This window comes from Podarcis erhardii, assembly GCF_964252035.2.
Source record: "Podarcis erhardii genome assembly, chromosome: 2".
Classification (NCBI taxonomy): domain Eukaryota; kingdom Metazoa; phylum Chordata; class Lepidosauria; order Squamata; family Lacertidae; genus Podarcis; species Podarcis erhardii.
This window is the reverse complement of record NC_138498.1, coordinates 121,534,317-121,556,074: the sequence shown is the minus strand read 5'-3', so window position 1 is coordinate 121,556,074 and position 21,758 is coordinate 121,534,317. Positions and strand designations below refer to the sequence as shown.

Genomic DNA, 21,758 nt, shown 5'->3' with positions numbered 1-21,758 from the left:
AAGGGGGAACCAGCCAGGTGACAAGACACTCAGGTTACCACCACAACTCCTCCCTCAGCCCCTCCTTTCTGTAATGTATGCATGATGTTTCTGGGGGTGGGCTTGACCTAGAGGAGGGGAATTCCAAAAGTTTTTATAAGGTCTTGCACACCATTATTCTGGGTCTTTCCTCTCTCCTGCAAGTGAGGGGAGCACCCTGTTGCAACAGTTCAATAAAGACCAGGCGTACAGGCTGCTGATTTGCTCCAATTTACTCTGGTTGGTGTCTTTACTTTTTGTCCAAGGGAGCCCTCGGATTTTTTCCAGTAACAAGAAGCCAGCAGGGCTGGTGTTTGCAAGGCCTAAAAAGGAGCCTGGCACATCAATGCATTTAAAGGGCATCCCCACCCCCCAACCAATTTTTTCAAAATCATGCGAACCGTAGCTTGCCTCTCACAGAGGCACAATTCCCAGTGGCTCCTCTAACAACCTCCCGCTCCCAGGATCCTTTTTACTGTATTTTTGGTTTCTATGGAAGCCGCCCAGAGTGGCTGGGGAGGCCCAGCCAGATGGGCGGGGTATAAATAATAAATTTTTTATTATTATTATTATTATTATTATTATTATTATTATTATTATTAATTATTATTATTATTATTTTGCAAGGATAACATGCGATGTGAATGTGTTTCTGGCGTGCCCAGAACCCTGTTCAAAACCCCCCTCTGTGTTCAGGGGGTGGCTCCTCCTTGCGTCTTCCCCAGGACTTGCTCCCTGGCTTTTCATAATAGGGAAAATGCCACGGATTGAACCCTGGAGCTTCTGCCTGCAAAGAGCAGCCGCCCCGCCTCCTGCCCTTCTCGCCTTTTTGGCCTTTTAAGGGTTAAAGCGAACCGAACCGGATTCCTAGAGCGGAAGGGAATAGGGCGGGAGATAAGGGGGGGGGTTGCAGAGTCCTCCAGGAGAGAAAGCCCCTCCCTCCCAAGCCCCTTCCTGCCTGGCTTTTCCCCGGGGGGAGGAACGTGGTCTTTGTCTCTCCCAGCGCTGCATTGGGGGGACCCTTCTGGGAGCCGGTGAGTTGCTGTTCCCCCTTTCTTTTGTGCATTTGGGCGAAGGGGAGGGTGCAAAGGGGACCGGATCCATCCAGGATGCCCCCCAACCACGGAGGGCAGCCTTTTTCTCTCCCTCTGTGCAAAGGCAGGAGATGCGTTTTGAAATATTGCAGGGAGGGGAGCATTTAAAGTTGATCTCGGTGCAAGTGTACCTCCATCTGAGCTTTGATTAGATTTCGTAGCCCCTTCCCATTAATCAGGCAGTGGCTTTACCAAGGCTTCTGGAGGACACGCATGTGCCCATTCAGACGTGCAATGGCTGTGAGACGGAGAGGATCATTTGAGACTGAATACAAAGCCCTAATGAGAACTATTGGAGGTCTAGTAATCAGAAGAATCAAATGGCTGTAGTGGGGGAGGAGAAGTAATGGAGGGAGCCCCCCCCACCCCACCCTGCAAAGAACCATAATTCACAGATTCCCCTGTTATGGGGGGAAGCTGGATGGTTAACAGCTTAGCAAGGGAAGGCAGGTTGGTGGTGGTGACCATTTATTTTACTGCACCTTTTATGTCTCCTTTCTGAAGCCTTAGCCTGAGAGATGCTACCAGTTACATGTGGACACCACTGAGCAAGGTGGACCAGTGGTTTGATTGGCCATTTCTGCCCTTTAGGATTAACCTCATTTTGGGCTACAGAGGCCATATTCTGTGCCCTCATGCTGTCCTTGGCTATTTCATGGCCCTTTTCTTTATTTAACACAGTGCACAAATCCCTCCCTTTAGGCAAAAATCTGGAAGCCATGGATAGAAGAATTAAAAATTGAACCTAATATTTGAAAATTAAAAGCAAACTCCTGGAGCTGTGGAAGATAAACAAAGCCCCAGAAATTAAGCACCACCCTCAAGCTTAGATTGCTACATTCCTACTCCCCCCTTGAGAAATAGCACCAAAAATACTCATTGAGTCCCCGCTGTTTCACTTTTTAAGCTTACGTTATTGTTTTTTTTCTCACTGGTTGCCTTGGTCTAATCACTGAGGTTCAGCTTCACTTACATCACACGGCTTCTCTGAAGTTATAGAAAAAGGAATAAGATGGCTGCTAAAGGCTTTAGGTTTTGCTTCCTTTAACCAGACCAATGCATTTTTGTACTATAAAGAGCCACGTTTTTCTGGCCCACTTGCAGATCCGTACAGTTTCAACCAATCTTAATGTGACCCGATTACTGCAATCCTGTCTGCATATTAATTTATGTGGGAGTAAGCCCCAAAAACAAAAGATGTACAGTCATGCCTTGGTTTTAGAACAGCTTAGTTCTTGAAGATTTTGGCTCTTGAACGCCACAAACCCAAAAGTGAATGTTCCAGTTTGTGAACTATTTTTGGAAGCCGAACATCTGACGGGGCTTCTGCGGCTTCCGATTGGCTGCAGGAGCTTCCTGCAGCCAATCAGAAGCCGCGCTTTGGTTTCTGAACGTTTTGGAAGTCAAACAGAACGGATTCTGTTCGACTTCCAAAGTATAACTGTACTTCTGAGTGGACATGTACAAAATTGGTCTATAATTTCATTGTACAATGAATTATTATTGAATGAATGGACAACGGAGACATTTCTAAGCCTCCTTCCAGCATTTTTTATTTGCCTTTTTTTTTGCTGGCAGTGATGAATCTACATATAATGACTGTGTACAGATATTTTGAGAAGTACAGGAAAGCCACCTTGCGTTTGCTGGGATTAAATGTACACTGAATCATCACTGAAATGGCAACTCATTAGGACCCAAGGGATTTCTTACCATTGGCTTGTGACAAGCAACTCACTTCTCAGTCACAGCCATTGACTACACTCACATTGTTTTAAAACACAGGGAGTAACATGTCAGTTTGCATTTCTTAGTGCAGAAAGAGGGTTCTGGAAGCTTCTCTGTGTGAAAAAATTCAAGCAGAAGGTTCCTGGTGTTTGGGTTATTCCTTCAGAGAAATAATAATAATAATTATTATTATTAATAATAATAATTTATTATTTATACCCTGCCCATCTGGCTGGGCCTCCCCAGCCACTCTGGGCGGCTTACATAGAAACCAAAAATACAGTAAAATCACACGTTAAAAACTTCCCTGAACAGGGCTGCCTTAAGATGTCTTCTGAATGTCAGGTAGTTGTTTATTGCTTTGACATCTGGTGGGAGGGCGTTCCACAGGGCGGGAGCCACTACCGAGAAGGCCCTCTGCCTGGTTCCCTGTAGCTTTGCTTCTCGCAATGAGGGAACCGCCAGAAGGCCCTCGGCGCTGGACCTCAGTGTCCGGGCAGAATGATGGGGGTGGAGAAACTGAGTACAGTGGACGCTCGGGTTGCGAATGTGATCCATGCGGGATTCACGTTTGCAACCCACAGCGGTGCGTCTGGGCACACGCACAGGTTGCGATTCGGCGCATGCACGACCCCCGAAACCCGGCAGTAACCCGTTCCGGTACTTCCGGGTTTTTGGTGGGTCCGTAACCCAAAAAAAACACAACCTGAAGCGTCTATAACCCGAGGTATGACTACAGCTTGCTTAAACTGGTTCTGTTATCTCTTTTTCAAGGTCTTGCTGACTATAAAAAGAGGCCAGAAGGAGCCTGGCTTTCACTTTCTGCCTCTTCCTTCTGGCGTGGTCTGTAGATAGTATGCTTGGTATTAAGGCTTAAGTTATTGTAAGTTTAAGTCTGCTGCAACTTTATTTCTTATGGACAGGGCCAATCCTGAATATATTGGATTTGTGACCATTATGCTCATTGGCCTTCAGTAGCAGTAAAGCTCTGCTGGATGAAATATCAGTTGCCTCTGGTCTATTTTTTCTGGGAACTCTGCAACGTGTTTTAAGTTTTTACTCTGCAGCTATACATTGGAATCTGCTCTGGATCAATACTGAGTAGAATTTCATGACAGAGCCAGGCTGACCCCTCTGGTGTTACAGTGCTGAGGTCTGCTTGTCTCACAAGGTGAGGAGGGAGAATGAAGTGACCCTGAGGTCCACCTGAAAGAAGCCTGACGCTGCTCTGGGAGAGGAAGCAGTGGAAGAGAACTGGAAGAAATTCAAGGACTACCTACAAAAACACTGTAAATTGTATGAGTGCTAAGAAGGATGAGGGATTTGAAAATAACAGGGCACCATAAAATTTGGTGAAAAGACTGTGAGAATGAGTGAATTTTATGAGAAAAATAAATTTTGAATAAATATTATGGTAAGATTAGAGATTTAAGACCTAGACAAAAATATTCAAAGTTAGGGACAAAATATTGGAAACGTGTACAATAAGAATGGAAACAAGGTGATAAATTGCTGGTTAAAGTTTTATAAATTTGGAAAGTAGGAGCGAGAGACGTGAGGAAGTCCAAAAATGAAGAAAAGTTGGTTATTATATGATGCTAAATTTTATGTTTGTTTTTCTTTTTTGTTTGTTTTTTGCTATGCTGTTTTTTCTTTCTATTGTAATAAAAAAACTCTCAATAAAAAATTAAAAAAAAAAAAGAAGCCTGACGCTGCTCTGAGCCCGGCTTTGGCTGGGGAGGGCGGGATAGAAATTTATTATTATTATTATAGAAGTGGTTCTTGTCCAATGTTTTGAGAAAAGCTGACATAGACGTTGGCCTGCATATTTTGCATCATAACTTTTCTTCCAGGAGCACTATTGAATTATTTAATAACAACAACAACAACAACAACAACAACAACAACAATATGATGATGATGATGTACCACTATAATCCAGCCCTGGTTGCTAGTGAGACTCATCCACACTTGCTCAGCGAGCATTTTTCCTCTCCTGACAGTGTAGCAATCTTATAACAGAGCAATGTCTTGGCTTTGTAGGATTTGGTAGCACCTCTCGTTAGGACACACAATGGCAGAAGAACGAAGGAGTTCCCTTAGACCTCGTGGAGGTTTCCTTGGAGCGCAGATGGGCAAGGAAGCAGGAAGAGGCCGCAATGCCGCCAAGATTGGGAGCGGTTGGGCATCCTGGAGAACCTCGCTGCAGAAAGTCCTGAGGGAGCAGAGCACCCACAGCTCAGATGTACATCGCCAGCAGTTCAGGAATTTCCACTACCAGGATGCACAGGGGCCCCGAGAGATTTGCAACCGACTCTACCATATTTGCCATCGGTGGCTGAAGCCAGAGCAACACACAAAGAAGGAGATGCTGGACCTGCTGATCCTGAAGCAGTTCATGAGTGTCCTTCCACCAGAGATGGAGACCTGGGTGAAAGAATGTGGAGCGGAGACCAGTTCCCAGGCGATGGCCCTGGTTGAAGGTTACCTCCTGAGCCAGGCAGAGGAGAAGCAGCAGGCAGGACAGCAGGTGAGAGAGGGTTTCATTTAGATAGTCCCAGAAGTTTTGGAATCGGAGGGAGGGTATCCCAAAAGTCTCTACTAATTGCCCATTCTCTTTTGGAAAGCATTTAAGGAAGTTTCCCCACCCCACAGTCATCCCTTTTCTAATCCTTCTTCCCATTCTGTGTTTTGAATCATCATTACTGTTTCAGGGAGAATATATGGTTGCAGAAATGGAGACTGATTACTCAGAGGCAGAGACGGCTGCATCGGACACCAGAGAGAGGCCACTTGGTAATATTTAATGGGATTTATCCCAATTTCATCTTGGAAACTGGCTTTGAGCTCGTTTAATCTTTTCTGGAAGGACACTTTTCTCTAGTATTTTCCACCCCCTGGGTAAATATTAATGGGATGTATCTCAAATTAGCTTCTTTCTGTTGAGTGTGAAATAAATCTGGCGGATCCGTTGTGGGTTTTTTTTTGGGGGGGGGGAGACACTTGTCGTCAGTTTTTTCCACAGATGAAAAATATCCTTGCATAAAACAACTCACTACATAAGCATGGGGACCTGCACATTTTGCCCAAAGGAGGAGAGTCGCATTTTCACACAACTGATATATAAAATGGTATAAACACATCTGTTTATAAACACTTGAATAAAATAAGTTTTTTCCCCCCTAAGGCCTGTGTATATTTAAGAATGCATCACTTAACCTCCGAGAGGAGCAAGTTCAACTGTCTTCCCACTAACTTTGATTCTCACAGGTGACAGAATGATGATGGCAAGACCTCCTCAACCATCTGCTCTTCACAGTGGAGGGGATGCAGGTTCTGTGGCACTGGAACAGGTAGGGGGGCAGATCAGTGGGGAGAGAGGGGCTGAGGGTAGCCAGGGTGCCTCTGTCCCCTCACCTGCCTGGGCCTGGATGAATCTCTCTTCCGCTTTGCCTCTTTAAAATCTGTCCTCAGCAAAGGCTTTGAAGGCCACTCAAAGGAGGTTTATATGCTGACAATAATGACCAGCCACCTCTTATTAACAAGCCCTTCAGATAAAGCTAGAATTTTTTAAAAATATATATATATATAATATATATAAGGCTCAAGAAAGAAAGGATTGAAATTATACTTGTTTGTTTGTGTATGTATGTTGGTTTGTGTTTATGTGTTTAAAACCTCAGATAAAGCTAGAATTATATCTTGGTGGTTGCAGCAGTATTATTTATGGATTTTTAAAACACTTAATGCTAAAATAGGATTCCAAAGAGCTGACAAACAAAAAGTACCGTATTTTTCGCTCTATAGGACACACTTTTTCCCCTTCAAAAATGAAGGGGAAATGTGTGAGCGTCCTATGGAGCGAAGACGCCATAGCCCCCGACCCTCTCCCGGCTGGAGAGGTGACGCGCGGCTATAGCAGGAGCCTCTATAGCCGCGCGTTACCTCTCCAGCCGGGAGAGCGCCCGCGGGGCTAAAGCAGCCCCCCCGCGACCCTCTCCTGGCTGGAGAAGTGACGCGCGAACTACGGCAGCAGCCTCTCCGCTGCGCCTTTCCGCTGCTCCCCAACCTGCTCTTTGGGGCTGGTGGTGGGCTTCCCCCGCCAGCCCCAAAGATCAGGTCAAAAGGAACCTGAAGCCTGGAGAGCGAGAGGGGTCGTTGCGCACCGACCCCTCTCGTTCTCCAGGCTTCCAAGGTAGCCGCCTGAACGCACCTTAAACGGCACCTTGTTTTAGAGCTGGAAAACAAGAGGGGGAAAATTCTCCCCCTCTCTGCGCAGCACCTCCTGCCGCTTCGCTGAAGGGTCGCTGGGCAGAGAGGGGGAGATTTTTTTTTTTCGTGTTCTCCCCCCTCTAAAACAAGGTGTGTCCTATTGTCCGGTGCGTCCTATGGTGCGAAAAATACAGTAGTTATGGAAAGATTAAAAATCAAAACACACATCATGAAAACACACCGTGATACTGTACCATTATAATGCTAAAATAAACACCCATAATCAGAATGCACAGCAAGGGAGTCCCATTAAAACAACCCAATGATGAGTAATGGATATTCCATATGCGATCTCTGAGGTGGAATTGTTTCCTTTTTCTTTTAGAATCCAGCATCCTTTGAAGATGTGGCTGTGAATTTCACGGAGGAAGAGTGGGCTCTGCTGGATGCTGACCAGAGAGCTCTGCATAAGGAAGTAATGGAAGAGACCTGTGGCATCATGGATTCTCTTGGTGAGGCTCCATGCTGTATATATTTGTTTGAAAACCATAATTTTATATGTGATGGACCAACAATATTCTCATGTAGCTGAGTAGCACCACCTAGATAACCTGGGATTCTGTTTTTATATATATAATTTTTATTTATGATTTTCAGTTTTGTACATTTCAATAATTTTACAATGATTTTAACATTTCGAAACTACTTCCTTCCCCTTCTTTCTGCTGTTCCTTTCTCCGGTTCCTTTCTGCGTTTTTTTTATCTTTTCTGCATATTCCGAATTAACTTAACTTAATCATTTATTCATCTACTTTAAATGTATGCTCTTATAAAACTGCAGGTTATTTCAGTAATCTTGCCAATGTTATTATCTATTTACAGTTTGTTTGGAAATATTCAGTAAACCATTTCCTTTCTTTTGTAAAAAAGTTTGTTATCTTGATTTCTTATTTTTCTGATAAGTCTCACCGTTTCTGCATATTCCATAAGTTTTTGAATCCATTCTTCTTTTGTCAGAATTTTTCTTTCCATTTTTGGGCAAGCTGTGTATCAGCTTTTATGTCTATTTTCCAGAATGTGGAATAAAGCGGAAGAATATTAACTGGACATGGGAGACCAGGGATTAAATCACCACTCGGCTACGACGCTCCCTGGGTGACCTCAGTCCAGTCGCTGTATCTCAGCCTATGCTACCTCTCAGGATTGTTGTATGAATAACATTGGACTAAGGAGGCCCATGAACGCTGCCTCAAGCTCCTTGAAGGAAAAGTTGGACAGATGTAAATGAAATGCTAATGAACAATGATGATAATTAAAAGTCTTGTTTTCACTTGGTCTGTCACTTACTTTTAAATTGGGGGGAGTGGGGTCTGTGTGGCCAGGTTTGAAATCATGAAAAACGCATCCTAAAAGTCAAAGAAAAATCACTCTGGGGGTCGGTCAGGATAGTGAGACCTACAAACATTGAACTTTACTTGTAGGTCATCAGCATATCCAGAGTGTGGTTGTCTGCTGGGGAGAGGCTTGCAGTTCACGCATCCGTACAACAGTGGTGCCTCGCAAGACGAAATTAATCCCTTCCGCGAGTCTCTTTGTCTAGCGGTTTTTTCGTCTTGCGAAGCAAGCCCATTGACGGATTAGCGGATTAGCGCTATTAGTGGCTTTTAGCGGATCAGCTGATAAGCGGCTTAGCGGCTTAGAAAAGGGGGGAGGGGGAAAAACCCGCAGGAACTCGCAAGACATTTTCGTCTTGCGAAGCAAGCCCATAGGGAAATTTGTTTTGCGAAGCGCCTCCAAAACGGAAAACCCTTTCGTCTAGCGGGTTTTCCGTCTTGCGGGGCACCACTGTACATAGAAGCTCTGTAGACTGGTTCTCATCTGCACTACCCTACTTTTTGTAATTGTGATTTAAATTTGCCAAAGGGCTTTTCTTCTATCTTCAACACCCTCAAGGTTCACAGATTCGTTGTGGCATAAGCTCTCTTTTTGGAGCTGCAGTACATGTGGTAAACGTCATCAGATGCATTGTTCTTGATAACCTATGAAAGTTTATCCAATAATACACTTGCTAGCCTTTAAAATGTCACTGAATTCTATAGAGCACCATAGAATTTTATAGAGCCAGTGCCATAGAATGAGCCTCTGCCATAGAAAAGGGACTTTTTACTTAGGTCTCTACAGCTTCATAATTTAAGTCCTCCAATCGCTCATGGACCGCCCCCCCCCAAAAAAAAATGGTATGAGTAAAATTGTTTGGTGAACAAGAGAATCATTGCTCCTTACTTTGCTGATGATTCTAATTTTTTGGAGTGGTTTAAACAAAAAGAGATTTCTAAGACCTCGTTGGAGCAAAAAGTAAAACAAAATCTTAATTTCATATATACGCTCATAGAGTCGGACTAGAAGGAGACCCTTGGGGTCACAGTAGATGAAGATGTTGATCCAGTGTGCGATGACTGATTCCAGAGCTGTCAAGCACAGTCCTCAAAACAACCACATTGAATTAAAAATAAGGTGTTTTGTAAGTTCATACAAGGACAGGGCACTGCTTCAAAGGGAGCATCGACACGGCTGCAATTTGCTACTCCTAAAGAGGTTTCTCACAGGTCACGGTTCTTGTGCAGAAATGGAGAGCCTGGCCTCTAAACAGATTTCAGTAACCCAGCGTAGAAATTGTACGGCCAAAACCCATTAACCTGATCAGTTATAGGCGGTCCAGTCCTCTCAGTCAATAAATCAGGAGCTGGAAACCAAAGGTGTCCCTCAGTCTGCATACACACCCTACATATAATAGAATCACAGAGCTAGAAGGGACCTTGGGGATCATCTAGTCCAACCCCCTGCAATGCAGGAATCTGCAGATCTCCCATACGGGGACTGATCCTGCAACCTTGGTGTTACCAGCACCATGCTCTAACTGAGCTGTCATTTTTGCCAATGCAAAAATCCTGGGAACTGTAGCTTGCCAAGCTACAATTCCCAGCACCTTTAACAAATGGCAGTTTCCAAAATTCTTTCGTGGAGGTAAAACGTGTTTTCAATGTATCTGAAGTGCACACAGCCCCAGATCAAACCTGTGCTCAGGTCAAGATTCCTCCTTGGCTACTCCTTTGAGAGGCCCACAAGAGAGATGATCCAGTTGCGTGTCCTTGCCCTTGGAATCTCCCCCGTCCTTAGCCACCTGATCTTTTAAAGTTTAAAGGCCACAGATTGAACTCAAGGGAAGTAATAGTGCCACTGTATTCTGCTCTGGTCAGACCTCACCTGGAGTACTGTGTCCAGTTCTGGGCACCACAGTTCAAGAAGGACACTGACAAACTGGAACGTGTCCAGAGGAGGGCAACCCAAATGGTCAAAGGCCTGGAAACGATGCCTTATGAAGAACGGCTAAGGGAGCTGGGCATGTTTAGCCTGGAGAAGAGGAGGTTAAGGGGTGATATGGTAGCCATGTTCAAATATATAAAAGGATGTCACATAGAGGAGGGAGAAAGGTTGTTTTCTGCTGCTCCAGAGAAGCGGACACAGAGCAATGGATCCAAACTACAAGAAAGAAGATTCCACCTAAACATTGGGAAGAACTTCCTGACAGTAAGAGCTGTTCGACAGTGGAATTTGCTGCCCAGGAGTGTGGTGGAGTCTCCTTCTTTGGAGGTCTTTAAGCAGAGGCTTGACAACCATATGTCAGGAGTGCTCTGATGGTGTTTCCTGCTTGGCAGGGGGTTGGACTCGATGGCCCCTGTGGTCTCTGCCAACTCTTCTAGGATTCTATGATTCTTGTATGCCAAGGCAGTGCTTTACCACTAAGCAGCTTAGGCAGCTTGTGACTTCTAAGGGTTAAAGTGAGCTTATCTGGATTCCTAGAGAGGAAGGGAATTAGGAGGGCGGGGAGGAGGAGGGGGGGGCTCTGGAGTCTTGCAGAGGAAGAGCGTCTCCCCCCAAAGCCTGGATTTATCACTTTGATCAGGAAGGGAGGAGCCCTCTATTTCTCCCAAGCACCCTTCAAATGGGCCCTTCTGAAAGCAGGCGGTGAGTCGACCCCCCTCTAGTCTGTGCATTCGGGTTCAGGGGAGTCCCAGGGCTGCAGGGGGGAGGTTGCAGAGGGGGGTCTGTGCAGCCGACCCATCCACTGGACCAGAGGCGTAGCGTGGGTTGTCAGCACCCGGGGCAAGGCAAGTAATTTGCGCCCCTAACCCGGGGCAAGGCAAGTAATTTGCGCCCCTAACCCGGGGCAAGGCAAGTAATTTGCGCCCCTAACCCGGGGCAAGGCAAGTAATTTGCGCCCCCTAACCCGGGGCAAGGCAAGTAATTTGCGCCCCCTAACCCGGGGCAAGGCAAGTAATTTGCGCTCCTAACCCGGGGCAAGGCAAGTAATTTGCGCCCCCTAACCCGGGGCAAGGCAAGTAATTTGCGCCCCTAACCCGGGGCAAGGCAAGTAATTTGCGCCCCTAACCCCTAACCCCTAACCTGCCGCCGCTGCCAGCTTCTTCTTGCTGCTGCCTGGGCTGGGGTATTTACGGTAAGGTAGCCACGGTGGCGGCGGTGGGTCTGTGTCAGGTGATTTGAGGCGAGTTGCCGCTGGCGCTGCCACCCAAACGACGCCGCTTGCCCAGAGGAGGAGGAGGAGGGCAGAGAGGCGAGGGAAATGCAACATGGCCGAGCAGCTGCAGCAGCGGTGGGGCTGTGAGGAGGGGGTGCCTGGCGCGCCCTCCGCGGCCCTGACGCACGGGGACCATGGCGAGCGCTGAGAGCCGCTGCCTGCCGGACGCCTTCAGCCCGGACGCGCGCACAGCTCGTCGGTTCTGGAGACATGGGGCTCTGCTACAGCCTGCACCCGAGGCTCTTCAGCGACTCCGGAGGCGGCGAGCGCACGCCCCCCACATGTTGCGCCCGGTGCAGCCGGCCCCCCCTGCACCCCCACACTACGCCACTGCACGGGACGCCCCCAAATTTGGGAGTGGAGGTTCGTCCTCTCTCTCCAAAGCCAGACGGCCCCTTTTGAAACAGAGTGGGGGGGGGGGTTGTTAAAACTGATCTGCATGGAAGTATTTCTTCAATTGCACTTTGATTAGAATTACACACACAACAGCAATTAATCAAGCCTCCTAAGATGACACGCATTTACCCATTCAGGCACCCAACCCTTCTGAAGAGGTGGAGGGGGAAATATTTTTTGAGATCGGCAAAGAAAGCATTGCTGATCGAAAGCAGCAGAGATCCAGCTGTTCGGAAGAGAAATTAAAACAGACAAGCAGAGCAGTCCCAAACCCATCAGAGGGAAGGGCTTTGGGGTGAGTCGTTGGGCAAGTATCAGCTTCCTTCCTTCAGAAGGGTTTGGAGTGCAAAGTCAGGCTTTTGAAACAGGTGAGAATGGGGTTTTTAAACCACAGAGGATAGGCACCTGCTGCCCCCGAACTGTGCAAGCTGATCAGTATAAGAAATGACGCCTGAGTTTGATTTTCCCCTCCCTGTCACTTTTCCATTGTGTGTCATGGGTTGTTTTTTTTCCAGATTGTAAACTTGCAGGCAGGAACTACCGTATTTTTCGTCCCATAGGACGCACCTAGTTTTTTGGGGGGGAAATAAAGGGGGGGGAAATTCCTTTATTTCCCCCCCAAAAAAAACCAGGTCGGAGAACAGTGGGATAGCGGCGCTGCGCCTCCCCGCTGTCCCCCGAGGTTGTGGGGCTGCCCGATGTCTGCCCGAAGCGCAGGGCACTCCGCTTCAGGGCACCCCGCGCTCTGGGCAAGCAGGCTGCTATCCGCAGCCTAGGGAGCCCTGCGGGACCTCCCGCAGGCTCCCCAAGCTGCGGATAGCCTCCTGAAGCCTGGAAAGCGAGAGGGGTCGGTGCGCACTGACCCCTCTCGCTCTCCAAGCTTCAACGAAAGCCTGCATTCGCCCCATAGGACGCACACAGATTTCACCTTCATTTTTGGAGGGGAAAAAGTGCATCCTATAGGGCGAAAAATACGGTATATTTTTTTAATACAGTCACTGCTTGTAAGCCACTCTGGGGGTACAAACGCCTAAATAAATAAATAGATACAGTGATACCCCAGGTTAAGAACTTAATTCGTTCTGGGGGTCTGCTCTTAACCTGAAACTGTTCTTAACCTGAAGCACCAGTTTAGCTAATGGGGCCTCCTGCTGCCGCCGAGCCATCCTGAAGCAAAGTTCTTAACCCAAGGTAATATTTCTGGGTTAGTGGAGTCTGTAACCTGAAGCGTATGTAACCTGAAGCGTATGTAACCCAAGGTACCACTGTACTTGGAGGTGCCAGGACCTTAGGGATGAGGAGAGCTGTGGCTGGGAACTTTCAGAAACAAAGGATGACAGTGTTAAAGAGAGGGAGGGTGCCGCAAGGGGAAAGGAGTGTCAGGGAACAGACCAGTAGAACAGATGCCGCACCTTCTTACATTCAACCAGACTGCTGCTATTATTATTATTTAGCTCTATTGCCTGCCCTCACTAAAATGCCCCACGGTGGATTACAGCAATACAGAATATATCTGGTTGCTAGCCAGACTCATCCACATTTTCCCTGTCCTGGCAGTGTAATAATTCCATAGCTTAACAATAATTCAACGGCTTGCCTTTTCAGGACTTGGTAGCACTTCTACTTAGGATTGTCTTATTTTTGGAGAGAGAAACTGGAAGGAGACAAAGGGGTTCTTTTGGTTCTGTTCAGTTCTTCCATAAAAGAAGTATCAAAGATGGATGAGGATTTAGGAAGTTGTCCCAGTATCATCCAGGCAGGGAGCAGCGGAGGATCCTGGGACAGAACCCGACTGAAGATCCCGGGTGAGGAGGACACCCTTAGCTCACATGTTGAGCACCAGCAATTCAGGCATTTCCACTACCAAGAGGCCGAAGGACCCCGAGAGGTTTGCAGCAGACTCCACCGTCTTTGCCACAAGTGGCTGATGCCAGAGCGACACACTAAGACTCAGATCCTGGACCTGGTGATCTTGGAGCAGTTCCTGGCTGTCCTTCCACTGGAGATGGAGAGCTGGGTGAGGGAGTGTGGAGCAGAGACCAGCTGTCAGGCTGTAGCCCTGGCCGAAGGTTACCTCCTGAGCCAAGCAGAGAACGAGAAGAAGAGAAGGAGGCAGGTGAGAGTGTTTATCCTGTTGCTTCCATAAAGCATCCAAGGATATCTGGTAACCCTGAAGGTTTCTTCATCTCTCATCCCTTCTTTTTATTCTTCTTCCCATTCTTTTTTTTTTTTTAATCTTTGTTGCTCTTTCAGGGAAAAGATCTGTTTGCAAAAATGGACGTTGATTTCTCCGAGTGGGAGAGGACTCCATCAGACACCAGACAGAGGCCACTGGGTAAGGTCTGGTGGGATCTATCTCAATATGGTCCCCCTATTTCGAGTGTGAAAAAAATATGTGGGCTCTTTGGGGTGAATGACCCTCTTCTCCAGCCTTTTTCCAGAGATGAAAAATGTCTTTATTTTCAATGTTTTGCTATGTTATCTATGGAGACCTGTACTTTGACTTATGGTCAAAAGCTGATACAGTGGATGCTCAGGTTGCGAACGTGATCCGCAACGATTTGGCGCTTCTGCACATACGCAAAGTGTGATTTTAGCGCTGAAACCTGGAAGTAACCCGTTCCAGTACTTCTGGGTTCAGTTCGGCGTGGTGCACAACCTGAAAACACACAACCTGAAGCGTCTTAACCCAAGATATGACTGTACATTGAAAGAAGTGTTTTCACATAATTGAAATATTAAATAGGTTTAAACACATATACAGTGGTACCTCGGGTTAAGTACCTAATTCGTTCTGGAGGTCCATACTTAACCTGAAACTGTTCTTAACCTGAAGCACCACTTTAGCTAATGGGGCCTGCCGCTGCCGGAGCACGATTTCTGTTCTCATCCTGAAGCAAAGTTCTTAACCTGAAGCACTATTTCTGTGTTAGCGGAGTATGTAACCTGAAGCGTATGTAACCCGAGGTACCACTGTATTCATAAACTCTTGACACATAAGCCTTTTTCTAAGGCCTGTTTGTAGTTCTTGATACAGTGGTGCCTCGCAAGACGAAAAGAATCCGTTCCGCGATTCTCTTCGTCTAGCGTTTTTTTCGTCTTGCGAAGCAAGCCCATTGATGGCTTAGCGGATTAGCGGCTTTTAGCGATCAGCTGTTAAGCGGCTTATCAGCGGAACAGCTGATAAGCGGATTAGCGGCTTAGGAAAGGGGGGGGAGCGGGAAAAAACCCGCGGGAACTCGCAATATTTTTCCGTCTTGCGAAGCAACCCCATAGAGAAATTCTTTTAGCGAAGCGCCTCCAAAACGGAAAACCCTTTCGTCTTGCGGGTTTTCCGTCTTGCAAGGCATTCGTCTTGCGGGGCACCACTGTACTGACTTCCCACCAACTTTGTCTCTTGCAGGTCATGGCGTGATGCTGGCAAGAGCTCTTAAGCCATCTCCTCTTCACAGCAGAGGGGAAGCAGCTTCTGTGGCACAAGATCAGGTAGTGGGGCAGATCAGTGTGGGGAGAGAGGCTGGAGGCAACCAGGGCACTTCTGTCCCCTCCTCACCTTCCGAGGCCCGAATGAATCTCTTACCGCTTTGCTGCTTTGAAATCTGTCCTTGGCAAAGTCTCCAAGTGTGCTCAGTAGAAGTTGTTATTGTTTATGCTGTCTCTGAGGGGTAAATATTTCCTTTTTCTTTTAGGGTTCAGTGTCCTTTGAAGATGTTGCTGTGTATTTCACAGACGAGGAGTGGGCGCTGCTGGATCCTGACCAGAGAGCTTTGCATAACGAAGTCATGGAGGAGAATTGTGGGATCATGGCCTCTCTCAGTAAGCCTCCCAATTGAATCATAATATCAACTTTGAAAATAGTTACATGTGTGATGTATCAACAAAATTATCATATAACTCAAAAGTGCCACCTATAGCATCTGGGTTCTATATGCCCCCGCATTTAACATTGAATGAACAGCAATGTATTGTTTCATCTCAGAATATACTTTGTCCAATTATGTCCTTTTAAACAGAGATCAAACGGGTCTGAAGTTCCCAGGCCTTTTGAAATGTAAATTTCAGAATTGTTACGGAAGTGGAAGTAGCCTCAGTCATTTTCTGGTTGGCGAAAGAGACCGCTGACATCAAAAACTGAGCAGACTTCATGATTAGGCCAAACAAGTATCTATCTCAGAAAAGAAGTGGGCTTTTACTAGTATCAAATTCCCATAACATTTTAAGCTTTTCCCCTCCTGAAAACATCAGGACAGGAGTCCAAAGATGCTCTCTTTAACAGCCATGTTCAAGGAACTGCGCACTTGCTCTAAAATCCAAGACAGGTAACATGTAACTAGCAAAGTTAGACTGGTTTTAGTAAGAAAATTGTGTTTTGTTTGACTGTGCTTTTTGTGATGATTGGACCTTGGAGACCCAGAAACCAATCTAGGCTGGGTGGTATGTCAACCAATCAGGAGGGAATGGAGAGTTAAAAGATAGAAGCTGACAATTTAATTGTCAGATATGGCTTGGATTGGGTTTAGAAAGGTCTTGGCTAGAGACTGTTTTGGGTTTTGCTAGGCATGGCAACCCAGATCATTTCCCTGAGTAGAAGGGAAAGATCCTAGAAGACGGTTGGAAGTGTTTTACTGGCTTAGTAGAACAAAAAGCTATTCTAGGCCCAAGTAGAAGAAATAGCTATTTTAGGAGGAATCAGTTTAATTAGAAACAGATTTAAAGTGGAAGTTTTGAGTGAAATTATTATTTCTGCAAAGTGGATTTGACTGAAGCAAAAGCGTTGTGCCTAATTAGAGTAACCATTAAGCTTTAACCCTCATGGACTGTATATGAAATTTTAGTTTTGTTTCCAATGTCCCTCAACCTTACTTTGATCCTCTGGTTGAGGGATAAGTGGCCACAGGATTTTCTTCCACATTACTAGGAGTCCTTGCTGGGTATTTGTAAATGCTACCAAATACCAAGGAACTAGACGTCTCAAATGTTACTGACAGGGAATGTCAACATTTTAAAACACCTAAAACCTGGTCATGTTACCTCACTCCAATATTTTCTGAGGGAGTTTGCCAAAATTATTTATATTTTGAAATTTGGCTTAGCTTTGTTTTATAGGCTAATGTTAACGGGCATCTTTTTCTCTCACAACAACCAAATCCAACAGTGAAGCACACCAGCTCTCAGAAAATGGTAGCAGCTCTGTGCAATAAGATCTGCCTCCCATCTAAATCCTTTCAGTTCTTTCTTTCTCACAGGCATTCTGGGGGTTGGACTAGATGACCCTTGGGTCCCTTCCAACTCTTATGATTCTTTGGTATGTTCCACTAATTTAGGTCTCCATTTTCTCCTAAAGCTCTAAAAAAAATTTCTATCTCCATTGCAGAAGGTAACAAATTGGAAACAACGAACCATGAGAAAATCCCCACAGCGGAGGAGCCATCTAAATATTTAGAGTGTGAAGAGATCCTGAGTCAGAATTCCCACGAAAGAACTGCCAGCAGGGAGAAACCCTATCATTGTTTAGAATGTGGGAAGGGCTTCAAGTGGAAGAAAAGTCTCACTTCGCATCAAATAATTCATACAGGGGAGAAGCCATTTGAATGCTTGGAATGTGGTAAGAGCTTCAGCTGGAAGGAAAGTCTCACTTCCCATCAAAGAATCCATACAGGAGAGAAACCGCATCAGTGCTTGGAATGTGGGAAGAGCTTTAATGCAAGCAGAAACTTGCGCCGCCATCAAAGAATTCACAGTGGGGAGAAACCATATCAGTGCTTGGAATGTGGGAAGAGCTTTACGAGAAGCACGAGCTTCCGTTGTCATCAGAGTATCCACAGTGGAGAAAAACCGTATCAGTGCTTGGAATGCGGCAAAAGCTTTACGAGAAGCATATACTTCCATCATCATCAAACAATGCACAGCGGGGAGAAACCGTATCAATGCTTAGAATGTGGAAAGAGCTTCCGCTGCAAGAGAAGTCTCATTTCCCATCAACAAATTCACACAGGGGTGAAATCATAAAAGCTGTGCCTTCTGGTGTAACCAAGTTCTGGTTTTCTCTCCATCTTCCTCTCTTGCAAACTTACTGTGGGCACTTAACCATTACACTTGTACAAATACTAAACTGATAAGACAATCTCTTTAAGCTTTCCAGTTCTAGGGGTAAGGGGCAAATGATGAGGAACAGAGAGAAGGCTACCAGTTGCTTCCTGGTGGCCCTGGGAGTTGTTTTGTTGGGGCAGAAATGCAGAGGAAGTGAGTGGAACCATTCATTGTTGACAGTTGCCCTCCAGAGCCAGAAAACTCCAGAGCCAGAAAACCGGCATTGCTGAAGCAAACTGTGAGAGAGCCAGTGTGGTGTAGTGTGTGGTGTAGTGGTTAAGAGCGGTAGTCTCGTAATCTGGGGAACCGGGTTCGCTTCCCCGCTCCTCCACATGCAACTGCTGGGTGACCTTGGGCCAGTCACACTTCTCTGAAGTCTCTCAGCCCCACTCACCTCACAGAGTGTTTGTTGTGGGGGAGGAAGGGAAAGGATAATAATAATAATAATAATAATAATAATAATAATAATAATAATAATAATTTATTTGTACCCCGCCCATCTGGCTGGGTTTCCCCAGCCACTCTGGGCGGTTTCCATAGAAACCAAAAATACACTAGCTCAAAATTGGAAACAACAGAACATACTGACGCTTGAGGAATGGAGAGCAAAACTGTTAGACTACGCGGAGATGGACAGATTGACGGGGAAAATTAGATATATAAAAGACTAAAGGTTCATTGATGACTGGGGGAAATTTGTGGAGTATCTGGATAATATAAGTGAGGGTCAGATAACGCTAGTTGGGTTTAAAAAGGCTCTGTGAAAAGGTAGGAATATTGTCTAAAGAGAAAAAGAAGGAAAGAGAAAATAATGTCAATATAAACTAGGATCTGCGTAAATTTGTTAAATAAGGGCATGGATGATTCGAGGGGAAGTTGAAGGAAGTCTCAAAGAAAGGAATCTGTGATAATAAGATGTAAATTGTTTCTTTTTAGTTTGTTATGATTTAAAAACAATAAAAATCATGTATGCAAAAATACACTAGAATATCACAGATTAAAAACTTCCCTGAACAGGGCTGCCTTAAGATGTCTTCTGAATGTCAGGTAGTTATTTATCGCTTTGACATCTGATGGGAGGGCGTTCCACAGGGCAGGCGCCACTACCGAAAAGGCCCTCTGCCCGGTTCCCTGTAGCTTTGCTTCTCACAATGAGGGAACCGCCAGAAGGCCCTCGGCACTGGACCTCAGTGTCCAGGCAGAACGATGTGGGTGGAGACGCTCCTTCAGGTATACTGGGCCGAGGCCGTTTAGGGCTTTAAAGGTCAACACCAGCACTTTGAACTGTGCTCGGAAACGTACTGGGAGCCAATGTAGGTCTTTCAAGACTGGTGTTATGTGGTCTCGGTGGCCGCCCCCAATCACCAGTCTAGCTGCCGCATTCTGGATTAGTTGTAGTTTCCGAGTCACCTTCAAAGGTAGCCCCACGTAGAGCGCATTGCAGTAGTCTAAGCGGGAGATAACTAGAGCATGCACCACTCTGGCGAGACAGTCCGTGGGCAGATAGGGTCTCAGCCTGCGTACCAGGTGGAGTTGGTAGACAGCTGCCCTGGATACAGAATTGACCTGCGCCTCCATGGACAGCTGTGAGTCCAAAATGACTCCCAGGCTGCGCACCTGATCCTTCAGGGGCACCGTTACCCTATTCAGGACCAGGGAGTCCTCCACACCAGCCCGCCCCATCCCCACAAAACAGTACTTCTGTCTTGTCAGGATTCAACTTCAATCCATTAGCCGCCATCCATCCTCCAACCGCCTCCAGGCACTTTGAGACTCCTTCGGGTAGTGAGAAAGCGGGATATCAAATCCAAACTCCTCTTCTTCTTCTCCTTCAAGATTGTGTATGGAGTACTTTCTTTTGTGGGTTAAATTGTCTGAGGGCACCTGGTAAGAGGAAGTAGTACAAGGGGGAGGTGTTTACCATTGCACCCGCATGGGATTCGGGTGGCGCTGTGGTCTAAACCACTGAGTGTCTTGCGCTTGCCAATCAATCGTAAGGTCAGCCATTTGAATTGGCGCAACGGGCTGAGCTCCTGTTGCCCTGTCCCAGCTCCTGCCAACCTAGCAGTTCAAAACCATACCAGCATGAGTAAATAAATAGGTACCGCCGTGCCAGGAAGGTAAACAGTGTTTCTGTGCACCCTGGCTTCCATCAAGGTGTTTCGTTGCTTCAGAAGTGGTTTAGTCATGCTGGCCACATGACCCAGAAAGCTGTCTGTGGACAACCTGTCAACCTGAAAACAGAGATGAGAGCCGCACCCCATAGTCAAAGTCGACTGAACTTAACCGTCCTTTACCTTACCTTACCTTTTACCATTCCACCAGTTCTTTGGTGAGAGATAGCAACCTGCTATTTAAACACAGTGCATTCTTAGGAAATTGTTTGTTAGGTGAGCATTCTCAGAACAAGTCAACAAAACGACCTTGACAGATTAGAGAACTGGGTCAAAACAAACAAGATGAACTTTAACAGGGAGAAATGTAAAGTATTGCACTTGGGCAAAAAAAATGAGAGGCACAAATACAAGAAGGGTGACACCTGGCTTGAGAGCAGTACATGTGAAAAGGATCTAGGAGTCTTGGTTGACCACAAACTTGACATGAGCCAACAGTGTGACGCGGCAGCTAAAAAAGCCAATGCAATTCTGGGCTGCATCCATAGGAGTATAGCATCTAGATCAAGGGAAGTAATAGTGCCACTGTATTCTGCTCTGGTCAGACCTCACCTGGAGTACTGTGTCCAGTTCTGGGCACCACAGTTCAAGAAGGACACTGACAAACTGGAACGTGTCCAGAGGAGGGCAACCAGAATGGTCAAAGACCTGGAAACGATGCCTTATGAGGAACGGCTAAGGGAGCTGGGCATGTTTAGCCTGGAGAAGAGGAGGTTAAGGGGTGATATGATAGCCATGTTCAAATATATAAAAGGATGTCACATAGAGGAGGGAGAAAGGTTGTTTTCTGCTGCTTCAGAGAAGCGGACACGGAGCAATGGTTCCAAACTACAAGAAAGAAGATTCCACCTAAACATTAGGAAGAACTTCCTGACAGTAAGAGCTGTTGGACAGTGGAATTTGCTGCCAAGGAGTGTGGTGGAGTCTCCTTCTTTGGAGGTCTTTAAGCAGAGGCTTGACAACCATATGTCAGGAATGCTCTGATGGTGTTTCCTGCTTGGCAGGGGGTTGGACTCGATGGCCCTTGTAGTCTCTTCCAACTCTATGATTCTATGATTTCATTTATTCCTATGGGGAAATTTCTAATGTGTTCTCAGCCACATAATTTTGACCCCCAAATGACGGAAAAACCCAGGAAAACTCTGAAACCTTGCTGAAGGCAAACAAGGAAGGGGAAAAGACCCTTTTATTTATCTGCTCTCTCCCCCTTCCTCCCCTACACCCACCATGGTTTCTTGTGAAACAACTGCTCGGTACCATCAACACATAAAAAGGCTTGTTTAAGACTTAAACTACACACAGGTCTGGCTGTTTCGATATCTGAATCTGTGGTGTGTATAGTGAGGTTTAGGTACTAATCCGTCATGTTTGGATAAGTGAATTTTCATATAACAAGCATTTGGATAGCAGGACCTACGTGTATTGTCAATGAATGTTTTCATTACCTCC

General features: G+C 46.1%; 2 protein-coding genes and 1 long non-coding RNA gene across 4 annotated transcripts in view; 2 read left to right on the top strand and 1 right to left on the bottom strand.

Moving 5' to 3' along the window:
- The first annotated feature begins 890 nt into the window (after positions 1-890).
- Positions 891-8,382, top strand: LOC309337178 (neurotrophin receptor-interacting factor homolog). The gene is made up of 6 exons (XM_081853910.1): positions 891-1,052; positions 4,884-5,370; positions 5,555-5,636; positions 6,111-6,193; positions 7,438-7,564; positions 8,127-8,382. The coding sequence occupies exons 2-6, from the start codon at positions 4,915-4,917 to the stop codon at positions 8,177-8,179; spliced, it is 801 nt and encodes a 266-aa protein (XP_081710036.1). The 5' UTR covers positions 891-1,052; positions 4,884-4,914; the 3' UTR covers positions 8,180-8,382.
- A 2,610-nt stretch (positions 8,383-10,992) lies between these two features.
- LOC309336750 (uncharacterized protein) overlaps positions 10,993-21,758 on the top strand; it is a 31,056-nt gene continuing 20,290 nt past the window's right edge. Inside the window, exons 1-5 of one of the 2 annotated variants that reach the window (XM_081853020.1) lie at positions 10,993-11,078; positions 13,651-14,161; positions 14,299-14,380; positions 15,449-15,531; positions 15,735-15,861. In XM_081853020.1, coding sequence (XP_081709146.1) covers positions 13,763-14,161; positions 14,299-14,380; positions 15,449-15,531; positions 15,735-15,861 — 691 coding nt within the window. In that variant the 5' untranslated portion in view covers positions 10,993-11,078; positions 13,651-13,762. Of the gene's footprint in view, positions 11,079-13,330; positions 14,162-14,298; positions 14,381-15,448; positions 15,532-15,734; positions 15,862-21,758 lie in introns of those variants that run through there. The other variant, XM_081853021.1, reaches the window with a different exon arrangement.
- Positions 18,199-20,546, bottom strand: LOC309337481. The gene is made up of 2 exons (XR_014154346.1): positions 19,949-20,546; positions 18,199-18,371 (listed from the first exon to the last, which is right to left on the bottom strand). It is a non-coding gene; the product is annotated as an uncharacterized lncRNA (long non-coding RNA).